The sequence below is a fragment of the Lontra canadensis genome, unplaced genomic scaffold (genome assembly GCF_010015895.1).
Source record: "Lontra canadensis isolate GAN:19392208 unplaced genomic scaffold, GSC_riverotter_1.0 scaffold5, whole genome shotgun sequence".
Classification (NCBI taxonomy): Eukaryota; Metazoa; Chordata; class Mammalia; order Carnivora; family Mustelidae; genus Lontra; species Lontra canadensis.
The window spans coordinates 22305045-22325804 of NW_022630999.1; the positions used below are offsets into that span (position 1 = coordinate 22305045).

The 20760-nt window shown below is 40.7% G+C and overlaps 1 protein-coding gene across 1 annotated transcript in view; it reads left to right on the forward strand.

Annotated features, from left to right (window-relative positions):
• Positions 1-20760, forward strand: part of ITK (IL2 inducible T cell kinase) — a 63427-nt gene that overhangs the window by 3944 nt on the left and 38723 nt on the right. The window contains exons 2-3 of the mRNA XM_032851660.1: positions 17538-17642; positions 19664-19745. Coding sequence (XP_032707551.1) covers positions 17538-17642; positions 19664-19745 — 187 coding nt within the window. The remainder of the gene's footprint in view (positions 1-17537; positions 17643-19663; positions 19746-20760) is intronic.

Genomic DNA, 20760 nt, shown 5'->3' on the forward strand with positions numbered 1-20760 from the left:
GCTCTCCGGCAAGGTATTTAGCCTCTTTAAGCCTCTGTTCGCTCTTTGTGAAGTGAGGACCCTGATCCTACCTACCTCAGGTGATGCTGAGTATTTCATGAGAAAGGCACGTGAGAAGCTGGGCCCTATGGGTAGCACCTCCATCTTCAGAAGGACTCTCAGGAGAACTGCAAAGGTTTCCCTGTTTTAATGTCTCTGCACCTTCGAGATTAAGCCTGCGCTGCTCACAAGCGTGTGGGAACCATTCCATGTATGTGGGGCAGGATAAACTGTCAAGGCCACCGTGCTAGTCAGTGTCTGGTCATGGGTCTCCACTCCGCACGGGCTCTTCCCATGAGCCTGCAGTCTGATCTAGCAGCAGAAACATCTCAAGGAACATGCATCTTTCTTAAAGATCGTCCCCTTCCCTTGCTTTTTCCTTGCTTTCCTTGCACGTCAAAAACATAGTTTCTGGTGTCACGCACATCTGGGTCAAAGACCTCCATACTTATAAGCCACAGTTTTGAGTAAGTTGCTTAAGGCTGCATGACTCTGCGTAAAGCTATTTACATTTTTTGTAATGATTAAACATTTCGTCTTCATCTTGTTTCTTTTAGTGAGAGGGAGGTTACCATTATTTCAATAATCATAGTAACTAATATTTACCGAACACTTACTAGGTGTCAGTCACTGTGCTAAATGTGGATTATTTCATCTAACCCTTACCACCACCCTCTAAATTCGGAAGTAGTATTATCTTAATTTACAGAGCAGGTAACGGAGGCAAAGAAAATTTCAATAACTTGTGTTGGAAGAATTTAAATAACTGCCACGTGTCTCTAAGGTCTACACAGCCCCCAGCCCTCCATAAATGGTACTTATTACTATTAGCAGTAGTGACCCAGGGCAGTTGGGACCTCCTCCGGGTCACTGCAGCACACACAATGCCTTCTTGCTCTGAAGTCCTCAGTGGAGAGGGCAGACCAGAAGATCAGCCAGCCAGGGCAAGGGATTTCTGCAGTAAAGCATGTCGTCAGCTCTATCATTTCCACCCATACTCCAGGACAAATCTTTGTCTTCATTGCTTCAGGGAGCCCCACTATGTGTTCAAAAAGAAATGAGAGCCATGGCCAGCTTTGTCTCCTAAAGTTCCTCTAGAATCTTCTCTCCATTTTCTATGGTCACTTTCCCCATGAAAGCTGCTAGCTGCTCTCACCTGGGACTGCTACCACCTCCCAACGGTCTCCCTGAGCCCACTCTGCCCCAGGCCCCCACAACCCTATGCCCCACACAGCAGCCAGCATGACACATGGTGACTGTGATCACGGCCTGATGATTCTTACTGGAAGCGGACATGTCCCTGTAGCGCTTCTCCCCTTAGACCTAGAGCAAACACCAGAATCCATCACAGGCCATCCTCTGTATCATCTCATGTCTCCTTTTCTTCCATCTATCTGGGGTCCAACTACATTAGATTTCCTCCAATGTTAAGGCCCGCATTTTGAATGTCACTTGCTTGGGAAGCCTTCCCTGATTTCTCTGGACTAGGTCATCTGCTCCTGTTATCCTCTACTTACCCATACCTATCCTCTCTTCAGAACATGTCCAGAGTTGCAATTACCCATTTATTAAAGTGATAATTGTGCTAATGTCATTCCCCCACCCTCCTTTAGATTATAAGCATTACGAGGGCCAGCACCCAGTTTGGTAAAGAGGGCTTCACCAGTGTCTATAACAGTGCCTGGCAAGTACTACTCATCATTCATTATTCATGGAAGGAAGAAAAGGAGGGAAAGTGCAAGGACAGGAAGGTTAGATACCATTGAAGAGGTTAGAGTTACACAAATGAACACCTAGAAGAACAAGGTTCAATTCCAAAGAGCAGAGAACAAAGCAAGTTATCTAGGACTTCAAAGGGAAGAGTTCTGGTGTAGGAGTAAGTAAACAAGGCTCCCTGGAGGTAGAAGTTCATGGCCCAGCTTTGAAAGAGGAAGAAGAGGCTTCAGGAGGTTGGAATATTAAGAGTTGGGTCAGAGAGGCACCTGTAGGAACCAGCAGGTGGGCCAGCCCTCCTCCCCTACCTCTTTTTAGGAGAACAAAGCGTTCTGTTCTCTTTGTTCCTCCTCACTGTCTTACCCTTCCTTCCCCTCTACAGCTAAACCCTTTGCTGATAATATTCTTAAAGCTACCTGAGCATTTTTGTTTGCAGCTTTCATCAGTCACAGTCTCTCCAGCTCATTCGTATGTGATTGAGTTGCCTTCTGGCTGGGACTTTGCTGACATTTGAGGCTCCATACAATTTATTATCCATGCAATATCTAGAATGAACTCTTAAAATGACAAATCAGGGCTTACTCCAGATTTTAAAGCCTCCCATGGCTGTTTAGAGTATTTAAGTAAATCTTCAGCTATAGCCTACAAGACTCTTCATCCGGGGGGTCCCTACTTGCCTTTCCAATTTCATTTCACACCACATTCCCTTGATCCACGAGGCTTCTACCACATCTGCCTTCTTTCTGAGCCTTGAACACTCCAAGCTCATGCTCCCTCTAGGGCCTTTGGACACAGCCAGAACTAGGGTAAGGCAAGTGAGGGGTACACCTGGGGGAGCTCAGTCCGTGGGGTATGCAAGTGCAGGGTTTTGCATTCATTTTTCCTGCGGTCAGGAGCACCCCAGGCTTTTGGCAGGGCTGGTGCTTGATTCTTTCTGTCTGTTTAAATATTTTCTTTTGTTTTGTTTCTTTTCTAAGTACACAGATACTTCAATACATCAGCATCGCCATATATTAATTGTTTATTGATATGCTTCCCTGTTTATTTTCTGTCTGTGTATCCCCTGGAGGACCTTACTCATCACAGCATCACCAACACCTAGAACAGTGCAGGGCACACAGAAAGGGGCCAATAAATACCCAGGGAGTGAACAAAGTTTACAAAAGTCAAATTGAATTCAGAAGAGCATCTGGGAGCTAAAAAAATGTGGGCCTTGTTCATTGAGGCCAAGGGAAGTAAGGATCCAAAGCAAAGTACTTTGTAAGTCAGGCCACTCAAGGCCAAAAACATGCAGTTTCAGCATCCGCTTTAATGGATCTTCTTTATGAATTGATTTTGCCTTTGTGACATGATGTTGATTTTTAAGGAGAAAGCCAGTGGATAGAGAGTTTTTGTTTTGGAGGCAAATACTCCCACATTAAAATTAAATTTGATTCCTACTGCTCAGGGACTGGTGTATCTGTCAACCAGTCTTTGCAGTAAAAATAGGCCATGGAGCAATACTATAAATGTCTGGACTATCGGTCTGGAAGAAAGGTTTAACCAGAAAGCCCAAGAGCTCAGTTTCTTGAGGTATGAGGTCCACATAAAACAGGACGTCTTCATTTCAAACTCAGAGATGGACCCCAGAGAAAACCATTTTAAATCTCTTCTTAAGTTTTCATACATCGAAGATTAAATCTTCATCTCTCCATTTTCTTTACCAACTAGTAATAAATTCTTCTACTTCATGAGGTATTAGGCCGACTGAAAAAGTAGATCTTCCAGGATCTAATTTTCATTCAAAGGTCAGTCTGGATTTGACCTCATGACACAGCAGGTCTTCCCTTAAAGTGATCCAGGGACAGAAATAGAAGCTCTGAAACGGTTTTCCATGCCCATAAAATTCTCTTTTTAGATCCAGTATCTGCTCAGGTCCTTGAAATTCCAATAAATTTGTCAGTATTTTAATTAAATAAGAACCTGATCCAAAGTCTTATGTTGTCAGATAATTCCTACTAATATAAAGGTATTTGTAAGCAAGCTTCTCATTATATTTTCCTTTTTTTTTTCATATTTAAAAAGTCACAGAAATTATACCTCTTATTAAAGAAAATTCATACAGGACTTCTTCCTCCAAACTACATCTATTTGTATCAACGTTGTTATTATTATTATTATTATTATTAAACTTAACACTTAATCAAGGAAACATTTCTTTTTTGGTATCTAAACATTCATTCATTTGTTCAGCAAACATTTCTTGGCATCTGGGCTAGGTGCTAGGAGTACAGTGGGAAATGACAGAGGAAAGGTGTCTGCCCTCACCAGCTTGTATGCTAGTGGAGAACAAGCAAGTGTATAAATACATGGGATGTACAGAGACAGTGGTAGGTTCTATGGAAAGACTAAGCCATAGCTGGGGCTAAGTTGTGAAAAAAGGTGGCCAGGGAAAGAATTTATATCCAGGCTGAGGCCTGAAGAATGAGAAAGATCCGCTGTCATGAAGAAATGGGGGAAAGCATTTCAGGCAGAGGATACTGACAGTGGAAAGAATCTGAGGTAGGAAAAAGCTTTTTCTATTCGAGGAACAGAGACTTAAACATACAGAGTTCAAGACAGGACTTCTTGCTGACATCTTACAGCATCCCTCTTCTAGGGATACTTCGTCTGGAATCATCCTACTCTGGGTTTTGGTGGAAAGGTGCTTGGTGTACCAACACAGAGGACCTCGGGACCCACACTGAGCTCAAGCTGCCATTAGCAGCAAAGACTGAGGACAGGTTAGAATCAGGTTCGATCCACGTTGATGAATCACAAGAGGCACGGCAGCAAACGTTCATAACCCCACACTATTTTTAAAAATTAATAAAATTACACTCAAGAGTTCTATGTGACTCTTTTGTCTAAAGACATCAATTTACAGTCTCTGTGGAAATGAGCGTTGCTCTTGTGAGGACATCAATTTTAAGTTATAATGCATGACAATTTTGTATTGTACTTTCTTCATTTGTTCTTTTATAGAGACATTTCTACATATCTATGTAGTCTCCAAAGTAATCATTTCCTCACATGTATGATTTTTGTCGTGATCAAATTAGTTCACTTTGGAGATATATTTATCTATTCCATACACCTGAATAAATTGATGAACTTATCCTCTATTCTTTGACATTCAGGTTGTTTCCAGGTATAGTGAGAACACTAAAAAATAGTATTAAATCTAACATAAAACTTTCTCCTTTTTAAAATAAGCTCCTCATGATCTAGAACTGTGTATGGGATAACTGTGTCATAGGGTAAGATATTTTATGGCCTCTATTGTTTGCTGCTATATCATCTTACAGAAATTAAAGTAATGCATGGGGCCACAAGAAGTTACCAGAACCGTTAGAGAAGACTATGCTTATGCTTCTAAGAAGGAACCCATGAAAATGAAAGAATCCCATTGCTGTGGTGATTTTCAAGTGCGCTATTTTTATAGGCTTTGAATGTGATGGTGAGAGAGAGGGAAGATACATAATATATTTTTTAAAGATTTTATTTATTTATTTGACAGACAGAGATCACAAGTAGGCAGAGAGACAGGCAGAGTGGGCGGGGGGTGGGGGGAGCAGGCTCCCTGTCAAGCAGAGAGCCCAATGCGGGGCTTGATCCCAGGACCCTGAGATCATGACCTGAGCTGAAGGCAGAGGCTTAACCCACTGAGCCACCCAGTCGCCCCCATAATATTTTATACATGGATAAGATGATTTGATTTAAAGTTAGTCTTACGTATATGTAGATAAACTCACCCACCTATGGAGCAGAATTTAAGGAGTGTCAAAAAGCTTCCTCCTCTGCCAAAGATCCCCATTTTGTTGATGAGAAAGGAGAGGCTTAGACAGGCCTTGTTTTCCTAGGCCACACATCTGGGACAAATATTGAAAGCTGTATTAAATGTTCATCAGTGGGTATTTTCAAATATAAGCTTGTTTGGACTTGAGACATCGTGTAATAGAAACCATGGCATCTGAGAAGAGAGAGCTGGGGCAAAGATTTCATTGGTGAGTTTCCAACTCTGTGTAATGGAGGGCCTGAGCGGGGACCCCCGGGCTTACCTGAAGGATAGCACAGCATTATCACCACCAACAGTAACCTGCATCACCACAAGGAGAGGACTGAACAAATTCCTACGACTTTCCTCTAGTAATCCTCACAGTTCCCTGAAGATGATGAAAGTAATATTATGTCTTAGAGAGAAAGCAACTGAGATGCAGAGAAGTTAAGAAATTCGCCCAAGGTCACAGTTGTGTTAATAAGTGTAAAAGCAGCCTCTCGCCTTGGGCTAGCGTAATTCCCTCTGCTCTGACCCCACTAACACGTGCTCTTCTGATACCACTTTGGTCGCCCAAGTGGAATCTCCTTCTGTGAGAATTCTCTGCAAAACTGACACAAGCATCTTGGCCATTCTGTTTCTCACCATGAGTCTGTGAAGTCGCCAGTCTCCTGTGAATTTGCAGAGTGTGCTTCAGTGGTCCTGGCCTCTGCGGGCTGACCGGAACGCACTCACGAACTTGTAAACCTGATGCTCTGCTCCCGGCGTGACCTCTGCCAGGGAAAGATGCCATATCAGCCTCAGCACTGTTTAGTTTACCAGACTAGCTAATCATCATAATGGCTACCCCTTATTGGGCACTTTCTTCGGATAACATTCTGGGACTAACATACCCATAGTGGTAATATAGGAAGGACCAACAAATAGGGGTACAAGCCAGCGGCCCAGAAAGCCAGACTGAAGGCCCTCACACCAAATGCAACCCCTCTTCACAGCCTGTACTATGGCCAAGTGCATGTACAGCGATCTAATTACATGTTTCCCAAAGTGGGGTACCATGAGGTACACATTAGATGGTACATGAACAAATCTGATTTTGACATAGTTTTTTTTTTTTAAAGATTTTATTTATTTGATAGAGAGATCGCAAGTAGGCAGAGAGGAAGGCAGAGAGTTGGGGGGGCGGGGAGCAGGCTCTCTGCTGAGCAGAGAGCCCATTGCGGGGCTCGATCCCAGGACCCTGAGACCATGACCCAAGCTGAAGGCAGAGGCTTTAACCCACTGAGCCACCCAGGCGCCCCGACATAGTTTTAATAGTTATATATTTATTACAACTTACTTTAGAAAAGAGTATTTTTATATGTATGGTGGTGCTTTAAAAATTCCTTTTAGAATAAATTTGTTGAGGTGAAAAATCAATCCATTTAAATAAAAGCACTAAGTATATGGGACCAGTTGGTGGAACCACATAATGGTGGAGATTTCGTGGGTAGGTTGTAAACTGAACACTGGAAACTGAATCTGTGGAATAGCAACATGAATCATCTTTCAAGATTCTTTGCTTTTAAATAACAGACACCTAGTCTGCTCAGAGAGGGAAGTGTGACATCTCCCTGGACATGGAAAAGACACAGACGTGCATCCCTAGAGGCCAGGGCACTTGGAAAGCTGAGCACGGAAGAGATCTTCTCAGCTCCCCCGGCTCTACCTAGAAAGCCGTGAGTTGGGGGCAAGGGAGCCTGCTGCCACAAATGTTTGACCCGAAATTTCTCTGAATTCAAGAGAAAGCTGGTAGAATTCTTGAAAAGTCCATTATAAATCTCAGTGAGATTAGGTTACTTCTGTTCACGTTGCTTTCCTCTGTGTTGCAAATTGAAATTAGTTCACAAAACAGAACTGTCAGTGAGATGAACTCTTGCCCTCTTGCCTCTATGCCTATTGGATTTCAGGTCTCTGTATGAATAGCCCTTTTATTAGACCGTCTTCTGCAAAATATAGACATATTTTAGAAATTCTTGAATAGATAATACATTCACATAAATTTTGTTTTGTTTTGTTTTTTATTTCTTTTTAGTGTTCCAGAATTCATTGTTTATGCACCACACCCAATGCTCCATGCAATACGTGCCCTCCTTAATAGCCACCACCAGGCTCACATAAATGTTTTAAAATCAGTTACAAAATGTTAGGCAAGGGCCCACTCCCACCCTTGTCCTAAGCTGTAGCACTTCATGGCCTAAAAGCAACCAGTATAATCAATTTCTTATCAATTCTTTCAATGATGCTTTATGCACGTATATGAAAATACAGATAAATATTCTCCTTTTCCTCCTTTTTATACAATGATGGCATACTCCACACACACTTCTTAGCCTTTCTTTTGGTTTGTTAGCAATACCTCTTAAAGATCAAACCATACCTATATACAAAGAGTTTCTTCATTCTTTTTTGTGGTGGCATAATATTTCGTTGAATGGTTAAAAAGTTATCTTAATGATGGACATAGTCTGTTTTCCAATTTTTTTGTCAATGCGAATGACAAGGAATGAATAACTTTATCTGTATGTCACTTTCTATATCTATATGTCCGTATTGGGTGATTTGCCCATCATTGGCAATGTCTGGAAAAATTTTTTAGTTGTCATAACTGGGGAGCGGAGTGCAACTGACGTTTCTGGGCAGAGCCCAAGGTGCTGTTAAGCATCCTACAAGGCACAGGACAAAGTCACAACAAAGAATTATCCAGCCTGAAATGTTAATAGGGCCAAGGTTGAGAAGCTTTGGTCTATAGAAAATGTTTCTAGAAGTGGAATTGTTGTAAAAGGATATTTGCATCTGTTGTTTTATTGAACATGACCAAATTATTCTCCAAGAAGTTGTGCCAGTGAGCATTCCCCAGGTCCACATGTGAGATGCATGCTTTGTTAAAACCTCACCATTACCATATGTTTTGGTCTTTGCAAGTCTGACAGGTTTAAAAAAATGATATTTCAGTATAATTTATTTGCATTTCTGTTTTTGTAGTAAGTTTAAGCATTTTTTTCATATATTTCAGAGCAATTTCTATTCCTTTTGCCTGTTTTTCTATAATCTTATTAGTATTTTCCTTAGTAATTTGTAGGAGCTCTTTCTTTGCTCAATCTTTTGTGCAGACTAGTTTTGAACTACATTTTCATTGTTGAGGTATTGGTATCCACCTGCCAGTCATTCTGGAAATCTTTTCAAATCATTTCTTTTTTTTTTTAAGATTTTATTTATTTATTTGACAGAGATCACAAGTAGGCAGAGAGGCAGACAGAGAGAGAGGAAGGGAAGCAGGCTCCCCGCTGAGCAGAGAGCCCGATGCGGGGCTTGATCCCACGACCCCAGGATCTTGACCTGAGCTGAAGGCAGAGGCTTTAACTCACTGAGCCACCGAGGTGCCCCTCAAATCATTTCTATTAAAACTTTATCATACGGTTCATACTTATCATTTTCTGCTGCACACTTAGCCTTACCTGCTGTTCCTTCAATCAACCAATTAACAAATACTGATGGAGCATCATCTCTATGCTAGGGTTATTTTCTGAAATGTGGTGAAGTTATTAATTTATATGCTTTGGCTACTAACTCTCCAGTGTTTGAAAGATATATGAAAAATATAATCTTTCAAACTCCTTAAAAATCCACATAGCCTACTCTGGAAAGAAGAAAGGTTTTGAAAGAGCAATCACAGAGCAGAGACAAAAATGTGCAGGACGACTGGAGGATCTGCTTCCCCCGGCACGTATCACTCGCTTCCTGTGCTCGGTTTCTACATATCTCCTTTTCTCTCTGCTCCCTTTTGAAATCAAACCTAAACAAACAGGCTTTTTTTTTTTTTTTTAAGGCTATGATCACTAATACCTTTAACTAACATGAATGAGGCCAGGAAATTATTCCTGAATTATTGCTTCACTTCAAGATAAATATACCCACATAAAAGTACAGAGTTGCCTTTTTAGAATCTATGGAGAAAATGGCTACTGCTCAAGAAGACAAGAGGACTAGCTATGATATTGAATCTCCATGGATATAGAAGAACAGGTGACAGATGCTTCCTCGCTGCCATTTAGGACTAACGGGGTCAGGAGGCCACAAGGGCAAAAAGCTAGATCATTTTGCATACCCAGCATTCGACGTGTACCCCTCACCCCTCTCTCATAGTCATCTGCTAAGGTTGTTGTACAGTGTTTTGTTTTTAAATTTATGACTGCTTTAGAATATTATTTTCATTTTTCTGTTGAGTAAATTTACATGTGCACTGCAAAAGCTTCAAATATTTCAGAAATATATAATGTACACAGACAAGTCTACCATAGTGCCACCCACAAGAGAGAGCCAGAGTTAGCAGTGTTCCTTTTGTATTATTTCTTTGAGTTTTGTACATACTATTATATATTTTATTTCTTTTCCCCCAATGAGGTGATGCTCCATCTATGGCTCTAAACTTTTTTCAGTTAATGTATATATTTTTGTTCCTCTTTTGTTCCTCTTACTTTCTCTTTTGGCTACAGAGTAGTCACAGGACTGTTGAACCATAAGTAATTTAACCGTTTGTCTATTGGTGAATATTTACATTTCTATAGATTTTTAGTGAAATAAATAATGCGGTTATGAAATCCTTTTCCCTACATCTTTGTATATTTTAAACAAATGTTTTGATCGGATAAATCTGATAAGGGAAATCTTTTGTTCCTTCCCCTTTCTTTCTTTCTTTCTTTTAACTGTTTTTAAATACAATAAAAAATATATATGTTCACGGTAAAATAGTGAAACAGTATAGAAGGATATAAGATTAAGAGCAAAGCTCTCTACTTCCTACTCCCAAATGCAAGAACCATTCCCACAAGTGTCTGCTCTTAATAGCAACTTGTGGGAAAACACATTCATAATTTTAAGAAAGGATCCCATGGAGTGCCTGGGTGGCTCAGTCGTTAAGCATCTGCCTGCAGTTCGGGTCATGATTCCAGTGTCCTGGGATCAACCCCGCATTGGGCCCCCTGGTTGGCGGGAAGCCTGCTTCTCTCTCTCCCACTCTCTCTGCTTGTGTTCCCTCTCTCAATCTCTCTCTCTCTCTCTCTCTCTGTGTATGTGTATGTGCCAAGTAAATAAATAAATGAATAAATCTTGGGGAAAAAAAGGATCCCCAATTTCCCACTGAAAACTATATGAGAGTATAGTCCATTATCTTTTCTTTTTCTTCTTTTCTTTCTTTCTCTTTTTTTTTGAGTAAAATCCTCACTTTTTCTTCTTGGGTAGTCAGGGTGTTACTACTGACAAGATGGCCGACTTTAAGGGAGTGTTTTCCCCACAGCACCACCAGCCTCATCAAAAACCACATTGTGAAAAGCTAAGGTGAGGAAAGCCAGTTGATTCTGGTTTAGCTATGACTAAAAGAAAAGAGGAAAGAAAAGAAGGCAGGTGTGGGATGGATCATAGTTTCCTGACTTTAAGTCAGCCAAGGAGCCTCAAAATCTGTCCCCTTAGCTCCAGATTCTCCCAGAACAGCAAAGTTTTGTGGACAAAGGGCCTGGTGAAGATGGGTTGGGGGAAGAGAGGAGCTAGCAATAGCTAATCTCACATCACCCCAATGTTTTAGAAGATGCTACATTTTCCATTGAGACAGTAATGATCACATTATTATTATTATTATTATTATTATTTTATGTTAGTCACCATACAGCACCTCATTAGTTTCTGATGTAGTGATTTCATCTTTATTGGTTATCAGGCAACGTACTGGGCCCCTTTCCGTAGCTCAGGTCACAGTGACCCTGCACAGCTGCTATCGGCAATCCTATTACTCTTCACAAACTAAAATAATGAAGAAGAGTGAAGAGAACTAAACCCAAAGAGATGACTAGTCCTGTGCTACTTGTCACCACAGAGATTCAAACCATGTCTTTTGCGAGTTCTGAATCTCTGCTTCCCCCCCCCGCCCCCGCACCATAAAGTCCCCTCCGTCATCAAAGACTTTTGTTGAGTTGGGAGACTGGGAGTGAATTCGTGGGCTACCTTGAGCATGTTTTGCAGAGAGGTTGAAACTAAAATCCAAGAAGAGCCCTAAAACCCATCTTAGAAATGGCATTCTGCTTTTTGTATTGGGGGGATGACCCCCCAAATCAGTCATTTAAGTTTCATTTCGCAGGATATCAGTTTTAATTTCAATTGTGTCATTGTGTGATTTCAGATTTGTACAATGTACTAAAGGCCAGAAGAGACATTGAGCAAAATATTTGAAATGCTCTTGGTTAAAAGTATCACCAGGAAGATTTTCCAGTCACAAAGAAACTCTGATAAAGGCAGTTTGTGGCTGCTTTTATGGTGTGATCTGGGAAAGTCTGAAATGTATCACTCAGCTTTGAAAAATACTCTCTCAGGGACGCCTGGGTGGCTCAGTTGGTTAAGCGGCTGCCTTCGGCTCACGTCATGATCCCAGCGTCCTGGGATCGAGTCCCACATCAGGCTCCTTGCTTGGCAGGGAGCCTGCTTCTCCCTCTGCCTCTGCCTGCCTCTCTGTCTGCCTGTGCTCGCTCACTCTCTCTCCCTCTGTCTCTGACAAAAAAAAAAAAAAAAAAAAAACCTCTCTCAGCTAATGCCTGAAATTCCATTATCGAAGCTCCTTCTTGGCTTCAGTCTCTAATATCTGTCCTAATCCAAACTCCCCTGAAACAAGCCAAGCTTTACTCTATCAGTAAGTTAAACCCTTGGTGAATGACTGTTTGGGGAAGGTTTTGACAGGCAAGTGGGAGGAAAAGCAGAAAGCAAAAGCCCTCTGAGAGCAAATGTAATACATTTGGGAAGACCAAGAAATAGGCACCTTCTGGGGTTTTGGTCTGATTTTACAAATAATTTGCAAATTAAACAAATGACTCTGAAATGTCAAAATCACCAGTATCGCCAGTTAAAAATTAGCATTGTGCCTCCCAAATGGTGGTTCCTGGTTACATATTTGCCCATAGAGAATCACCCCCCCAAATGTGGACACATAAAGGCAAGAGAACAAGGTCTTATTTTATGTACAGCATTTGGAGAAGGAAAGAAAGTAATGCTCGAGTGATTGGTTTATCATTTGAATGAGTTTATTTTGTAAGTAGGTTTATGTGATTTTTTAAAGTCCTCTAAATTAGCTCAATGATTCAAGGACTATGATCATTCTCACTTAAATAAAAAAACAAGGGAACTGAGAAGTTGAGACACTTGCCTCAGGTTGCACAGCTGGTCGGGCAAATGCAGGTCTACCTGACCTGAAAGTCCCAATCCTCTCCTACTCTGCCTCTCCAAAGCAGAAAGCTGAAATTTGGCTGTTTTTCAGAGGGGTGGAGATACCCTCTTTCATAGGTATCAGATACCTAACTTCTCACTGATATATCTGTTGGACTAGCCAAACAGCCAAGGAGCCAATGTTAATATCATTCTGAGGAAGCAGAGAACTTGCTCCCCCTTTCAAATCCAGCATAAACGTTGTACGACCAAATAGAGCACAGACACATGTCTGCCAGACCACAGCTTATGGTATAGAATATGCAACTGATTGTTCAGTGTGGAGTCTGGAGAAAGAAAATCTCCTGTGGAAAGTCAGGGCAAATGCAAGAGCCATGAAACATAGTTGTTAAGCACTCAGCCTCTAGAGTCATGGACTTGAGCTTTTACCGTGCCATTCCACTTATTAAGAGACTTGGTCTCTCTGAACTTCAAGGTCCTCACTTGCAAGATGGGACAATGATACTTTGTAGGATCATAGATCAAATGGGGACTGCGGAGTGCCTGAAGTATAAGACATGCTAAAAAATATGAATCATCCTTTATTTTGGTTTTGTTCCCTGCCTTTCCCTGCCTTGGAACTAACAGTCCAAAATTCTATTTTATATAATATATTAACATAAAAAAGAAGGGATACTTAAGCTGTGTGCACAAGCATAGACACCAACATCTTGTTGGGTTGTGTTTGACACATGCCAGGTTACCAGGGGAAAGTTATGGAATATGAAGATGGTGTAGCTTTAAACATGGCTGAGACAAGAGACAAAGATCAAGTGAGGTTTTGTGACTTGTACCCAAGTGATGCAGATGGAATGACAAGTAAGAATGAGAGCAGGTTTTACTGGTATCTCTCTTTTCCTGATGGCTCTTGTGTGGTTTTCTTGGAAGGTTTACCCTGGCATTTTTCAGAAATAGCACAGTTGTTTGGGATGATTATAGGCAATCACCATTTCTCCGACATGGAACTGTGTATAGCTCACTAACCGGCTACTCCCCAGTCCCCAGCCGGGGGCGGGGTGGGGGCGGTGATGCGCAGCTGGTCTCTTGTTGACCACGTATTAGATCTTATGAAATTCAAAGACAACCCACTTTAGGGAACTCATTTAAGAAAAAAAGCGGGTTTTGAGGGTGGAACATGGAATCCATTTCAACAGAAACACAAACCGCATAGCCAGCTCACCTGACAGGCTGTTAACACAGTGTCTCTTAAAATCCATGTTTGAAATCAGTGACTATTAAGAGATTAACAGAGATAATCTGAGGTTAGAGGAGAAGCCCTCCTTGGATATCTTGAAGCTGCAACATCCAATAATGGAGCCACAGCTATGTGTGATCTCTGAGCGCTTGAAATATGGCAGGTTCAAATTGAGATATGTTCTACAATACACGATTTCAAGGACTTAGTACAAAAAAATCATGTATCTCATCAATTTTTTATGTTGATTACACATTGAAATAGTACTTTAGATATAATAGGATAAACAACTACATTCTTAAAATTAATTTTATTGTTTCTTTTTCATTCCTTCTGATGTGGCTACAAGAAATCTTTAAGTCACATATATGGTTCCCATTCTGCTATTCTTGGACAGCACAGCTTTAGAACATCACACAGAATCTTTATCCACAACTCTGGTTAATACTTACCTCCATTTTATACCCTGATTATGATGATCCTAGGCTATTGACAACCAATATGTATCCAGAACTTTGCTACCCTAAGGCTTTGCTCTTGCTGTGAACTCTACGCAAGATGTTTACCCACCCCCACACCCCCAGACTTCATGTCTGCACCTTTTTTAACTCCTTGATCTTTTCTCAAAGGCCCTTTCCCCAGACAGGCTTGCGCTGTCCTCAGGGTGGTCATATCAACCTCTTCTATTCTCTTTATGGCACTCGTTTCTATTGTCTGCCTTCTCAACAAGACTATGATCTCCATGAAAAGATCTACCATGTTCATCTCTCTATTTTCTGCTCTCAGAACAGCACTTAGCTTATAGCTGGTCCCCAGTAAATAGTTCCTGAAGAGCTAAATGCATTAGCCTTAAATCTGAGTGAGATTCTTTAAACTGTGTTTCAACGTGGTGCCCTTCGTTCATCTCATTCTGACTGAGCACCTGCTGTCAGCCTGTCACTATGCATTAGGGGTATGGTGATAGAAGTCCTAGTCTCATTCTCAGGGAGAGTAGGACTTAGTGGGTTCCAAGCATAAACATGTCTTACAAACACAGTTGTCCTATTACTGCCATGAGCCTTTTGTTGCATGTTACTAGGTATACTACTAAGGAAATAATGCAACAGAGGTCAAAAAAACAGGATAACCTCAAAGCTCAGACTCCATGTTTACCCACAGTGGGGGAAGGTTGTTGAAAAGGCGGCTCCCTTGTGCTCTTCTGTTTTCAAAAGCCAGATTAACCATCTTAAAGAACTATGATTATGGGCAGAAACCAGGCATGTATTTCTAGCTGTGGAAGACTCTAAATGAGAAGATATTTTGAGCTCAAAGGATACATGTTTTCAGAGGTTTTTAAGGGAAAACTGACCTTTTAATACATCCTCAAATTACAAAAGCAAGCTGTAGACCACTGTGTGGAGCAGATGCTTGTTTGTGTGTGTGTGTGTGTGTGTGTATATATATATATCCTATAAATGTGTGTGGGAGAGATAAATGCATTCCAAATGGTTAACTTTGGCTACCTCATGGTTGTGGAGGATAGAATGATATGACACTATAAATATTTTCTTAACATACTTCCATATTATTTTATTTGTTACAATGAACATGGATAAATTCTGTACTTTCAAAAATGAATAAAGCAGTTTTTAGAAAGAAAATTTTAAAAGAAACACTAAAAGCATCCCTGTATTTGATAGAGATACATTTCACATCTTGAATTTTTTTCATCTCAGTTCTGGCCTCAACAAAGGCCAACAACCAGGTTGGATTTCAAAAAAATAGAAAGTACAGACTGAGCTCACTTCTGGAGAATTTTATGATGTCATGGCTCTCTTACCATAGTTAGGACTGCATTAACCTCTTTAATTGGGATGGTACTCTTTATTGAGAGCACCTGTTATAAGTCCATTAATTTGTTTACATATGCTCATTTTATTCTCGAAATAATCTTTCAAAGGTAGGCATTAAATATATCCTCACTTAGCGGATATAAAAATTAAAGTTCAGGGAGGTGAGATGACTTGCCCAAGGTCATAGAGGTTAGTTAGAGGTTGAGCCAGTTTGCAGAGGAGAACTACAAAAACAACTAGAAAACAAGTAACAAGATGGCAATCAATAAATACACACCTATCAGTAATTGCTTAAACGTAAATAGTCTAAACGCTCCAATCAAAAGACATAGGGGGACAGAATGGATGAAAAAAAAACATACATGCACACAAGACTCATCTACATGCTGCCTGCAAGAGACTCACTGCAGACCCAAAGATACAGATTGAAAGTGAAGAGATAAAAAAAGATATTCTATGCAAATGTACACACACACACACACACACAAATCCAGAGTAGCAATACTTCTGCCAAAATGAGACTTTAAAACAAAAATGGTTACAAAAGACAAAGAAGGACACTACATAATGATAAAGGGACAATACAACAAGAGGTTATAACAATTGTAAATATCTATGCAACCAACATTGGAGGACCTAAATACATAAAGCAGAAATTAACAGACATAAAGGGAGAGATTGATAGTTAATAATAATAGTAGGTGACTTGAACACCTCACTTATATCAGTGGACAGACCATCCAGACAGAAAATCAATAAGGAAACAGAACCCAACTTTGAACCTTGCCCTTTTCAACCTTTTGTCCAATTCACCACCATTTGCTACCTCTTTCTAAAAGATAAGGTGCAATACAGTATTTTGCATCTGGTTCCACAGCTGAATTCAGTTCTATTCTCAGTGGAAGCCTAATTGTAGGGACTTCTGAAAGGTTTCTGTTCCACAAAATCTTTTCACTAACTAGCCTCGGAGACTGATAGTTAATAGTAGAATCTATCCCATTAGGTGACATCCCCTAGGATCCACTCTCCAATTACAAGTACCCTTAGAATTGAGTAACATGTAAAATCATTATAAATCATAACTGTCAATGACCATAATGTAAAATAATTACCAAGGAAATAAATCTAACAAATCTCCAAGGAAATGAGACATGAAGCCTATAGGATGATGGGAGTGTGAAGAGATAGTTACAGAGCAGAATCAGCAATGTCCTACAAGGGTGTCATTGTGGGATTATTGAAAAATATAAGGGACCTAGAGGAACCAGATTTCGGAAAGAAAGGTGCCAGTAAAGGTATGTACCACCATCCAGGCCACACAATGGATTGGCACAAAACAGAGAGAACGGGCACATGAGTTGGTTTCCATACTGTTCTCCGCACCCCAGCTACAATGCTGCTGTTTGTCAAAAGGTCACTGAGATACAAGATGCCATGAGTAAATGATGTAAAAATCAATCATCCTATCAAGAGACAAATCACAGGGTATGTTCTTCCAGGAATCTGCTCAGAGTGTCTCTCTGAGGTACAGAAGGCCAAGAAGTAGCTTCTGGATACACAAGGGGGTTAGTTTACAAAACTATTGGATCCTATCTAGTAGTGGATTTCTATAAGCAGCCTGGACAGAAATACTGTCTGCTCTATTCTTTAAATAGAATATGCTTTTTTTCCCCCACAGAAAAAGCGCACATTGAAGGGCTCCATTGAACTCTCCCGAATCAAATGTGTCGAGATTGTGAAAAGTGACATTAGTATCCCATGCCACTATAAATATCCATTTCAGGTAAGTCCACTATGCCTGCGGGAACTAGTCCCCCATTCCTTGGACAATGGTTGAAATCCTGTCATTGTAAAAGAAGGTGGGACACCGATGACTCTGACCTATACTTAGATCTTCTACTCAGTCCAGAAGAAAGCTGCTGTGTTCTTTCTTTCTTTCTTTCATTTATTCATTCTATTCAACAAAGCCTAAAACCTTGAAAAAGTTTTCATTCCTCTTTTCTTCTTCTCTCATATCTTCCCTACCTCAACAAAAATCCGAATTCTCTGCTCCTAGGCGAGGGAAAATAAACTATCAATGGCCCAAACCTAATATTCTTTAAGTACAATTTACTCATGTTTTGAGGCTACTGTTGATTATAAATTGTTTGGAGGTTCTGGGACAAAAAGACTTGAATTTTATAATATCAGAACTATCTAGAGTTGTGCTGTGCAATACAGTAGCCACTAGCTACATGTGGATGTTTAATATTTAAATTAAGCAATATTAAAAATTCCTGAATCACACTAAGCCATACTGAGGGAATAAACACTTCACATGTTCAATAGTTATGTGTTGGACAGAACAGATTATAAAACATTTCCACCTTTACAGAAAGTCCTACTGGACAGAGCTGGTGGAGATTATCATTAGTCTTTATGTTATGATATCATCTAAAACTTGTCATCACTCTCTGCATCTGTAACTCCAAAGCAGCAGATATCTCCTTGCACATTCTAGGGTACTGTTCCTCTTTGCCAATTTGAGAGGTAAATATTCCATTTTTAATGTGACATAGAAAAGGATTATTTTCTACCAGAAAGTTGACCTCCATGAGTTGAAATTTTTAGTAATAAAAGTAAAATGAATAGCATATATTTTCCTGTCAGTAAAATCCTAATTAATGGGACGCCTGGGTGGCTCAGTCGGTTAAGCTGCTGCATTCAGCTCAGGTCATGATCCCAGAGTCCTGGGATCGAGTCCCGCATCAGTCTCCTTGTCCAGCAGGGAGACTGCTTTCTCTCTCTGTCTCTGCCTGCGACTGCCTGCTTGTGCTCTCTCTCTGACAATAAATAAATAAAAAATCTTAAAAAAAAATCCTAATTAATAATGAATGTGAGAGGGGCCCCTGGGTGGCTCAGTCAGTTAAATGTCTGCCTTCGGCTCAGGTCATGATCCCAGGGTCCTAGGATGAAGCCCCACATTGGGCTCCCCTTGCTCAATGAGGAGTCTGCTTGTCCCTCTCCCTCTGCCCCCCCCACTCATTCTTGCTCTCTAATTCTCTCTGTCTCTCTCAAATAAATAAATAAAATCTTTAAAAAATGAGTACATTAAAGGGGAACCTGGATGGCTCAGTTGGTTAAGTGTTCCACTCTTGATCTCAGCTCAGGTTATAAGTTCAAGCCCTGTGCTGGGTTCAACACTGGGCATGGAGCCTACTTAAAGAAAAAAAAAAAAAAGTACATGAAAAAAAATGGTAAAATTCAAAGATCTGTTCTTTAGTTAGTAGTGTTAGACCAATGTTTCCTCGTTTTGAAACTGTACTATGGTTATGTAATAAGATGTTATCATTAAGGAGAGGTTGGTGAAAAGAACACAGGAACTCTGTACTATTTATGGAACCACTGGGGTGTCTTACATTATTTCAAAATACAAAGTTTTTAAAATCTCGATTATACATTTTTCATCTACTTTTTTACTCTTTCATATGCCAGAAAGGTTTTTTTTTTATCACTTAAAAGTTAATATGAGAAATAAATGTTCTGTCACATGGAGACATTTTGTCCTGCTGTTTTAATTTAGCAATGGCTTACTAGTAACATGGAATCTGAGACAAGTAGTCTGAGATGTGGAAACTCACCCTGTGTCGGCACAGCATTCAAATATCTGGATAAAAAGGACATCAGTCTCCTAATCACCTGGTAGTTTGCCTTTAAGTGACAGACACCTGAGGCCCAGTCCTGGCCCCGTATGCTAGGTGGGCCTACTGCCAGTCATTCATCTCTGAGTGCACCACTCACCTTGGACTCTGCCTATATTCTCAGGTTGTGCATGACAACTACCTTCTGTATGTGTTTGCTCCAGACCGTGAGAGCCGGCAGCGCTGGGTTCTGGCCCTTAAAGAAGGTAATTTACTCTCCTGTGCCAATGGCTCCAAGATCCCTTGATGCTCTAGCAGGCTTGGGTTCCGCAGTTAGACAAAGGGCAGTGGATGGTCAAATATTTCTCGCTTTTGGTATTGGTATTGCATTCCAACTTTTCACCCCAGGCCCAAGAGGCAACGATCAGTACAGTGTAGGGTCAGCCAAATCTAGCCTACCACCTCTTTTCATAAGGCTCTGTGCTAAGGATGGTTTTCATATTTTTAAATGGCCCCATTTTAAAGGAATAGACGAGTACCTCCATCTCATATCGATTTTGCCTGCTGGTGAACAAAACCTAAAATATTTACTACCTGGCCATTGCAGAGTTTGCCCACTCCTGGTCTAGTATGAAGAATAAGAGGACGGAGCCTTGAGTTAGGTGACCTGAGTTCGAATCCCGGCTCTGCTACTTACTAGACACGTGTGCGTGGGCAACGTCCTCATTGGCTCTGTCTTCAGTCTCCCCATCTATAAAAAAGGAAAGAAGGAGGGAGTGATAATAATAGTTCCTGCCCCTGGAACTGCTATGGGTAAAGCCTCTGGAATTATCCTGGCCCAGAGTCGACACCCAATAAATTTTAGCTAGCTTTCAAAGTTTTCAGATCAGCACGAAGGATATTCCTTAAGGTTCGCCTTCCTCATGGCATCATTAGAACCAGCACAGGGCTTGGGTACACGTGAGAGGTGTGGCCAGACCACTAAGGTGAAAATCCCCAGTCTGTCAGTTATTAGTATGTGACCTGGGGCAAATTCCTCGACCTTCCAGCGTCTCCATTTTCTCAGCTATAAATTCTGACTAGTAACAATTGATCACACGGTTATTGTGAGAATTAAATGTGTTAAGATTTGTCAGACACTTAGAACAATACCCAAAGAAAGCGTTCAATCAGTAGCACTGTTATTTCACCTGGAGCCCTGGGTTTATAGGAGAACTGCGTTCAGATATTTGCCTGTCTCTAAGTACCTATAAGGACAAAAAGTAAGCAAGCCATTGGAAT